This window comes from Montipora foliosa, chromosome 13 (genome assembly GCF_036669935.1).
Source record: "Montipora foliosa isolate CH-2021 chromosome 13, ASM3666993v2, whole genome shotgun sequence".
Lineage (NCBI taxonomy): Eukaryota > Metazoa > Cnidaria > Anthozoa > Scleractinia > Acroporidae > Montipora > Montipora foliosa.
The window spans coordinates 41,519,700-41,529,699 of NC_090881.1; the positions used below are offsets into that span (position 1 = coordinate 41,519,700).

Sequence of the window (10,000 nt, forward strand, 5' to 3'; positions counted from 1 at the left end):
AGTAACTCTCTGTTTCATATTGTTTTCAAGGTGTCAGTAAAAGGCCTTTATCTACTGAGTATACATACACACTGTGCAATACATACTTAATTGACCGCTCCCCATAGGGGCTTTTCAGGGCCAATGAAACAATCAACGAAGCAACAGAACATACATATTCCAGCACTCGGCAAGGTCCCTTTTTGACTTGTGGCTGTTTCTGCTTAGGTGGCCTCATACACCACAAGCCTTTTTGAACACATCACCACCAAGCCGGCCACTTCTGCTGAATAATTTTCAGGGTCAAGTATTTGTTAATCCCTCCTACGTGATTCAGTTAAGGGTGGGGGGTTGCTTGCCATGCTGGCTTTTCCTCCTGTGGTAAGGTAGTTTTGAGGTAAATGCAAGCATTGTGATTGGTTCTTTCTTGGTTGCTGTGTAATTTTTGTTTTTGAAAAGCCACAAATTCAAGAAACAACCATGGCCCGAGTACCATATGATAAACTACTTTCTAACCAAGCTTGCCCAAGCCATACTGATGAATATTGCACCTTGGTCATTTTTGTATGGACCTCGCTGCGCTCATCTTTAATTCCGCAATGTTCAACCAATATTCCCCAGTATCGCCCTCCAGTTCGGTTAGCAAGAGCTTAATATTTCCAAGTTGTTGCTTGTATTTTGACCTGCCTTTTGGGTCCTTCAACACACAGCACGAGTCGTGAAAATACTCACCAGAATATAAACAAAATGTGAAAAAAAAAAAAAAAAACATGGCTTATAATCTTTCCCATGGAAATGGCTAGTATGGCAAAGTCCTGAACAAGAAAGCACCAATCAAAACACTCGGATTTACCTAGAGGCCATAGGTTATAGGAGAGAACCAATCAAAAACAGAGGGAAAATGTTTGTTACATTAACATCAGCTATGTGTCTGGAACATCTGAAGGATTTTTTTCCTCGTTCAAATCAAAAAAGTCGTCTGTGATGTCCTGTAAAAACAATTCTTCCAATTCTTCGAGTGAGTCGCCGATCTCAACACTTGCCGCCATTTTGAAAAGGCTTTTTTAGTAGACCCCAGTCTACTGCATCACACCTTTTTGCTCGGACCCGCTCGTTTCACGGCCCGGTCTCTTTCCGCCCTGGTTTCACGTTGTCATCCCCAGTCTCTCGCGCGCGAGCTTCAGCGCTGACACTTCATGTACTGCAAATTCCACCCAACTTTGAAAGTGAGCGAAAATAATTACTTTGTGGCATCGGACGTTTGAGATCGGCAAACATGTATTCAGCTTATTTCAGTATTCTGATTGGAATCCTCTTAGTTTGCCCAGAAACAGGCGAGTTTTGATAGGTTTACTTTTTATATTTTGTTCAGCAGAGTCAAGGTCTGTGGCAATGTTCACAATGACTTCCAGTTTTAATATTAAATTTGGGAATGATTTACGGGTCATGATGTTTACTAACTTCTTACTAACCGAGCGCGAGGGCCGTACTTAGCTCTTATTGTCCGAGCAGGGAGTCTGTATGGGAGAATCTTGACCGAGGTCGTGAGTACTGACCGAACGCAGTGAGGTCTGTACACACGACCGAGGTCAAGATTCTCCAATAAAGACTGACTAAGCTCTGTTAATAAGATGTTTATTATGTGGCAAACAATAACAATTTAATTCGTTTAATGTAACTGGTTTGTACTAACTGGCATTTTGCTTGCGAATGGCGATGAGTGGCGATGGGCTGAACTTAATTCTGTAAAAGTTTGCTCGTCATCCTCTCTTTTGTCATCATGCTGTTTGGCACTTCCATAAATAAATATTGGTAGAAGAAAATACTCAATATTTTTTCATTTTAGTTTGCATCTTTTCACTGCAAAACATTACCGGTCTAGATGCTGGTCTAGATGGGAAAACCTAGACCGCGGTCAATATCGATTTTAGCCAATAAAATTCGTAAATTTTGTAGTTCCCAGCCCTCGTGAGACAGAGCCATATAATAATGGGGAATGTTGGCCCAAGGTCGTGGCAGTACAAGGTCCGTACAAAAATGACCAAGAGCCAATATTCCCCAGTACGGCTCGAGCTAGCTCGGTTAGTAAGTAGTTTATTATATGGCTTTTTACACCTTTTGCTTGTTTTTGCAAGCCCGTAATCGGCCCGTGGGCATTACGGGAGAATAATACCCTACAATTCAGTCACAATTAGCCAATCAGAGAGCATGTTATATCGGCTACAAACACAAGCCATATAATAAAGAAGGTTCAATAAATTGTTCTGCCTAAGGACTCTATTGCAAAGAAATGAGACATGCCTCATATAGTAATTCTGGGTAATAAATAATTCAGGGTACATTTACTGAAGATTTTTTCTCCTGCACTACTATAATAAACACTTACGGCGGTCGCACAACGGCGGTCCTCAGCACCATTTGCGGGTAACAGTGTGCTGCTACCCTCTGATGTCATAGATTTTGCACTGTTGCCCGCTCAGAGACTTTTGGCGGGAAACATTTTTATTTTTTAGATGTCATGTGACCTCAAAATAACCAGTGAGAGCCTGTGCTGCTGGGGGAGGAAAATGAGCTAAAAACTTCTTACTAACTGAGCGCGAGGGTCGTACTGGGGAATATTGGCCCGAGGTTGTGGCAGCGCGAGGTCCGTACAAAAACGACCGAGGGCCAATATTCCCCAGTATGGCTTGAGCTAGCTCGGTTAGTAAGTAGTTTATTATATGGCTTTTTAATTACCTTTTGCTTTGTCAAGCCCAAAACATTGCACTTTTAATGTTGTTTATATTTTTTGTATCGCTTTCAACTTTCTGTTGTTTGTTTGGTTTGAGGCAGCTATTGTTGAAATGATGGAATGGAAAGGTTTAAAGCTTTTTAAAGGCTTCAAAGGTTTGGAGCCTTTCAAAGTTTGTACGTTGTGGCAGAGAATTAGTCACGTATTGAGTAAAAATTGTCACACACTAGACAATCAAACTTTGTTCAGTGAAGCAGAACAAGGTAATTGTTTTGTTTTCGGCATTTCATGGCTTTGCAATTTTCAAAAGTGGAATATTGTTTTAATATTTAGTTTGGGATATGTGCAAAAGAAATATCTTAAAGGAACGATTAAAACAAAGGAAACCAAGTGTTTTACAAACCATCTATACGATTCAAACCACTGCTACTGCTGCTGCTGCTGCTGCTACTCTCACAAGACCGGCTGCTTGGCTAACATAATGAGCGAAGAAGCCGCCAGGAACAATCAAGCAGCAAAGACACCAGCCCCAAGACCCATCCCACCAGACCTAAGTGAGAACTGCAGGTTCGCCTACTAGACTAAGAGGAATTGCTTCCCCATGACACTGAGGCCGCTACCCAATATGAACACTGTTTCACGATCCAGGATACAACATCTACTCCATCCATGTCTTCCACAGACAAAGGCCATTTCGTACTACCTTGCCTTGACGAGTCCTTTCTCCAAAAGGCATACTCAAATCCTCTTTCAGATTGACTCTGCATTATCCTGCAACACCCTACCACCAAAGCACCTGGCCAATATACCTTGGGTCAACCTGCTACCAACCAAGACAGTCATCCTCCCATACGCCAGCCAACTAATGAAGCCCCTTGGCCAGGTAACCCCACCCACCTCGAGGGGAACTTCTAGTTGCAACCTAATATTCCAGGCAACCAAAGCTTTTGGAGTACTGACTTTAAACGCAGATTTCATTTGGAAATGCTCCACTACCAATCAACCATTCGCCGCCATAGACCAGCCTGCAAGCAGTGATGATTCAGCAGCTAAGGTAGAGAAGATCAAAGGTGCTCTGGACGCCTGCAAAGCAACTGGACAGCTCATCAGAGTCTGCCAACCCACAGATTGGGTATCAAACATGGTTATCCAAGAATGGTAGCCTACCCCAACCAAGCCAGGAAAAACACATGTGAGTTTAGACCCCTCCTTGACTGTTAACAAGGCCATTCGGCGGCCAAAATACATGATTCCTACCCTAGAAGAAAACCTCCACAAGCTGCATTGCATGAGGAACATGACTATTGTTGACGTCAATGAGGCATTCCAGAATATCCCCCTCACTTTGCGATCGTCTTTGATGACCTTTATGTCCACACCATGGGGCCGTTATAGGTGAACAAGGCTACCCTTTGAAATATTGGCAGCCTCTGAAGAATGGCAACGTCGGATCCGCCTTGTCTTAGAAGGCGTTCAGCATTGCTGTTGACATCCTGGTCTCAGGCTGCGGCACCACTGATCTGGAGCAAAAATCAACCATGACTGCAATCTCATAGTGGTGCTCAAGCATTTCGAGAAACATCACTCGAAACACAATGCCAACAGGATGATTTTCATGGGTCACCTCATTACTTCTGAAGGTCTTAAAGCCAACCCCACCACCGTCATAGCTATTTTCAACATGCCACCTGTCGGACAAGGCAGGGGTCCGCAGATCTGTAGCCGCAGTCAATTTTCTGAGCAAGTTCAGCCTCCAGCTGAGCAGTATCACTCACCCCATCTACAACCTGACGGAGGACGACGCAATCGTCCTATGGTCAGACCAACAGCAGACATTTGACAAAGCCAAAACCCTTGCTACCGCTGTGCCGTGTCTAACTTACTACAATGTGAACGCCCCAGTAGTCCTTCAAGTTGATGCCTCGGACTATGGTCTGGGAGCTGCTCTCCTCCAGCCCACTGACATCCTGCCAGAGTCAACAGCTTCGTTGACACTGTTACCAAACAGCGGTATGCACAAAGCGAGAAGGAATGCCTCGTCATTGGGGAAACCTCTAACAAATTCGACCAATGGTCACTCTGCAAATCATGCATCACAGTTCACACAGACCACCAACCTCTTTAATCCATCTTTCAGAAGGACCTAGCGGCCACTCCAATCGCAATGCTGCAACTTTAAAGTGCTACTGTGACCAAAACATTATTTTTATTTTATTTGGATTTCAAAAGTACATGTATGTTATGCAAGTTATCAGGTGACCCAAGTTTTAAGCCTTGATTTACAAAACACACCAGCCTGTTTATTTTAACTGCAATTTACTATTTTCAGATATCTCTTATAATGTTCCAGAGATATTCAAGTTTTTTAAATATGCAAATTATAGTCAATTAAGTGATGATGTCATAAATGCAACTGAATTTTGATCAACATGAAAAAAGATATCTTAGCCAATTTGTATCAGAAAGGCTTGATTCTTTGCAGTAAGATTCTAGTAGATGTGCCCCACAACCTGAGCATACCAGTTTTGTAACAATCATGGCAACATACTGAGTTCCAGACCTCCCTGACCTTTATTTTGATATTAATTTTGCCAATGTTGCCTCATCTGCATGATTCTGCCAGCATATAAATATGTTAGGTTGATTTTTTGCCCTTATAAAAATGTTTTTCAAGCTTAAGATGAAATCAGGTTGGAGGAAACTGGAAAAGAGTGAATTGCGATGGGAACCCTTTTTTTTTTATAGCCGTGGGTGTGTTGTCTGTAGAACTATCAGCCTGCAGCTTCCAAGTTTCAATGGTCTCAGCTGCTGCAAATTGGCCGAGATAGCTCTTTTCATACTCTTGAGGTTACCGTATATTGGTTTCAGTGAATGACGTGATCAGTCATCTCATAATTTGCATATTTTACGCATTTTTTCAAACATAAATATCTCTGGAACCAATGCAGATATTTCCAAACGGTAAACAGCTAAGTCTTTCCTGGAATTCTACATGTATGTGATAAACCTAGAAATTCAACGAAAATATGATGATCATAGTTATATGTGATTGGCTAAGACCAGTGGTATTTTAGCCAAATTTGAAATTGTAATCACAGCAAGCTGTTTTAGAGGCGAATGTAATCTACATTCAATTTTCGCATGCTTTTCCCACTGTCAGCTCTGCCTCCTGGCTTGAGTGACCCTAGTCTCCATAATTTGCAGGAGAGCTATGGCACGCTTCAGTGATGTTTGCAGATGATCTCAGTAGTGAGATCAGCAGTGTTATCTCTTGCAGCATTCAGATTGATTCCTACGTTTAGCCCCAGGGCACCTTTTACAATAAGTGCATAAAGGAATCAATCTGGCTGAATAGGCTTTATAAGCTGATAATGTGGGTAAAAAGTAAAGGACAAGGTGCACATAATTTTGTAGATCTTTGTAATATTTTGATAGTAGTATTATTTTAATTCAGCAAAAAAATACTTTATTGGTGTAAAACTAAAAATGTTGAAGATGTCACTCACATGATGTTGTGACAAGTGCCATATTCGAAACGATTCCTGGATTTAGTCTTAAGTCTCTTGGTTCTCGTCCACCCTCTTGAAAATAAGGTAGTGATTCGTGATTGGCTAGCAGTGCAAATATTATTTGATTCAGGACACAACTTTGTTGGAAGAGTGGAAAAACACTACAACATTGTTGTGATTTTTCGTCAAACAGAATTGATGAGGTACTAGTTTGATCAAAAGCAAGTTACTCCACCAAACACTTGATGAAATGAAAAAATGTTGGACTATTAAAACAACTTTGCTCGTACACACTCAGCAAAATGGTTGAACAATGTTGGATCAAGCCAAGTTGGAGCGTTGAAGCCAACTTTGTTTGATACTAGCCACCCGGCTTAAGCAAGTTACATTTCAATCTAGAGATTCTTCTTTTATGCCAGGAACAACTTCTTTTTGCTTTCCTTTTTTTTCTGTCAGCAATTTTGGACCATGATTTTTTTTTTGTGTTCAGGTAAATTTTGCTTTAGCTGTGGTATGTGTGGGCCTTTATAGGGCACACTGTGAGTTTATAATGTTAGTATATGTTTTGCTCACTTATAAAAACTACATGACATTGTAAATTATGTCTAGTTATAATTTTCTTTTTCTCCTTGACTTACTGTATTTTTTATGCCTGTGATCAAAATGAGAGTCACATAGTATGTGCCGTGCATATGTGTGCAAATTGTTTATTTAATAATTATATTTTATGCATAAATGTTTACTTACTGGAGAAATCCATTTTGCAGCCTCACTGACGTGGACAGGACAGCCTGCCAACCCGACAGAAGTACTGGAGGGAAATAATGTGGTGCTTACATGGAGTTACTCTCTCACCGCCGATGAACAGACCAACAGTCAGAGTTTTTTCTCGATTGTGTGGTTCAAGTTCAATCTTTCATCGTGGGTGTTTGATCGGATTGCTTCCAAAACATTTATTTCTGCCCTTGCACCCAATTCTCTTTTCTACCAAGAGCCATTATCTCCACATATTGTGATTGATAAAAATGATAAGACAGACTTAGTTACTTTGCAAATTAATAATGTGAACACAGATGATGAAGGACAATACAAGATTCGGTATGTTAAAGACAGTGATGGTAATGTCCTTGCTGAGCTGGCGATGAATTTGACAGTTCATGGTGAGTGTATCATATTTCTTTACTCCCGAAGCCTGTATTTAAACTACATTACCTACTTTGTTAATTACATCCTAATTATGTTGCATGATGGTTTAATTTTGTTTCTGTTTAAGTTTTTTTATAATGCCGCCCATTGTAACATATTTACGATTAGATATCTTGCTGTAATTAATTACAGAGATTTTTATTTACAGTACATCCTACATGTAGTATGTGTAAAATAAACTACATTGTATAGAAATCACTTTAATAATCAAAGATTGCATGTTAACAGTGAATTCATAATATAATACATAAAAGAAAACTAGATGCTCCATGAACATACACTGTCTTGCCTGTGGTACGTGTTACTCAAAAACAGAAGGGACTGAGTTGGGTGGTATGGAATTGCAGTGTTCCAGGCAATTTTTTCAAGTCGGGGGTCATTAAGACCAGTTATTGGGTCACCCAGAAGCTGTGCTAGCAGAGGCCCTTTGGCTCACACGTTCATACGACAAAACAGATCTTTTTCTGAGGTTAAAAACTTGGCTACCAGCCTATTGATCATTTGCCAGAAAGAAAAAATTCCTGTCATCTTGAGAAAAAATAGGCATGCATTGCATACGTGTGGTAGTGCAGTAACACAGCACTTTATTCCATATTGTCAACTGAGCTGCGTTTTGTCTTCCAGGAGCTTCAAATTGTCTTTGCGTAATATGTAGGTCTAATAGTACATGATATTGTTTTGGTATTGTATATCATTGTAGTGCCATGGTAGAAGTCTTACGTAAATAGCCCCCTGAGAAGACATGTAGTTACTAGCAAAGTACTAAACCCAGAAAGATTGAAGAAAATAAGAGGTAATTGAGTAACATTGGCTTCTAGGCTGACATGTTGATCATTTTCATGCTCCCTCACAACTTCTTTTCACCACAAGTTTAAGCATGCACTCTGAGCATCTGACAGTTTTGTAATACAAAAGTTCACTGAAGTTAAACCCTATTTTAACGCTCAAAAATGCCAACGAAGTAAGGTACAGATTTTGTTAGCTTGCTTTATGCAAAACAAAACTAATATTGATGCAGAAGTAAATAAATATTGATACACAGTTTTTAGGAAGAGCAGAAGGAAGTTTTCAGGATGGTCGATCAAGAATAAAATATTTTGCCATCAGCAAAAAAATTTACGACATAAAAACAACATTAATTTTGAACCGCAGCAAAAAACATTTTGGGAGATTTTTGCTACATGTACGTTCAATTTTCTTATTGTATTTTTGGCTGCACAAGTAAATTGCAAAATTGAAAGTGACATTGAATTCAGCGGGCGCCGCAATGAAGTTACCGCAGCATGTTTACTCGCGAAACAATGAAGCATCTAATGATGGCAAGATACTGGGTTTTTGTTTTTGTTAGTTTTCTTTTTCTTTCAAGAAATGTGCAAATTTAACACAAAGATCACAATCGCCCAACTCTTGAGGTTGACCATTGTTTCTGCAAAGTCAAAAATTTACTCTCCAAGACGAGATTATTTATTACCACCTGGGTAATTCCATCGTTTTGGAAATAGCAGCTACTTTATTATTCATCAGCATCACAATTTTTTGCTGATTTTGGGGCTCATTTTGTTGAAACTCGAGCACGCTTCCAACAGACCTGTTTATTTTCGTGAACCCTTTCTATTTCAATTGCGTGCATGCAAACAATACACACAATCCATGTCACAAAGCATATGCAATTAAATAAATTTCCGACAGTAGTCACATCAAACCCTTCTCAAGAGAACCTTGACCATGTAAATAATGAAGCACATTTCCAATTTTTTTTTTACCCTTGCAGAGTTGAGTACAAAATAAATGCAACTTCAGTAAATACTGTGATGCATTCAAGGCGTTTGATTCCTTCAATGTTTGTTAAATCCACAAAAAATTTGCCATTTGATTTCGGTGTTGTATATAATACCAAGTTAGTAAAATATTAGAAACAAAGCTCACTTGATATCCAATGGCGAAAAATGAAAATAATTGTTGTCGAAGACCACTACTTGTCGCTTTAAAGATTCCAGGTATTTATTTTTCACCGCCTGTCTTGTTCATCCAATTGAAGTGCCATTCTTGATCTCCATGAGGGGGATATTTTGTTTAATAAGGATCCACTAAAACGCCATTTGCATTACAATGACTTTTGACGCCATTGAAGGTTAACAAGAATTAGTGAAATTTCCAATTGTTACCGGAAGACTGTGCAGAGTTGAGTACAAATAAATAAAAATAGCCAGACAACAGAGATCACAGATCGTAATTAAAGAAGCACATTTCCAATTTTTTTTTTTACCCTTGCAGAGTTGAGTACAAAATAAATGCAACTTCAGTAAACACTGTGATGCATTCAAGGTGTTTGATTCCTTCAATGTTTGTTAAATCCACAAAAAAATTGCCATTTGATTTCAGTGTTGTATATAATACCAAGTTAGTAAAATATTAGAAACAAAGCTCACTTGATATCCAATGGCGAAAAATGAAAATAATTGTTGTCGAAGACCATTACTTGTCCCTTTAAAGATTCCAGGTATTTATTTTTCACCGCCTGTCTTGTTCATCCAATTGAAGTGCCATTCTTGATCTCCATGAGGGGATATTTTGT

The 10,000-nt window shown here is 39.5% G+C and overlaps 1 protein-coding gene across 2 annotated transcripts in view; it reads left to right on the forward strand.

The window, feature by feature from the left end:
- Nucleotides 1-1,155: 1,155 nt before the first annotated feature.
- LOC137982356 (fibroblast growth factor receptor 3-like) overlaps nucleotides 1,156-10,000 on the forward strand; it is a 38,878-nt gene continuing 30,033 nt past the window's right edge. Inside the window, exons 1-2 of one of the 2 annotated variants that reach the window (XM_068829456.1) lie at nucleotides 1,156-1,313; nucleotides 6,987-7,379. In XM_068829456.1, the coding sequence (XP_068685557.1) occupies nucleotides 1,256-1,313; nucleotides 6,987-7,379 (451 nt within the window). In that variant the 5' untranslated portion in view covers nucleotides 1,156-1,255. The remainder of the gene's footprint in view (nucleotides 1,314-6,986; nucleotides 7,380-10,000) is intronic. The other variant, XM_068829457.1, reaches the window with a different exon arrangement.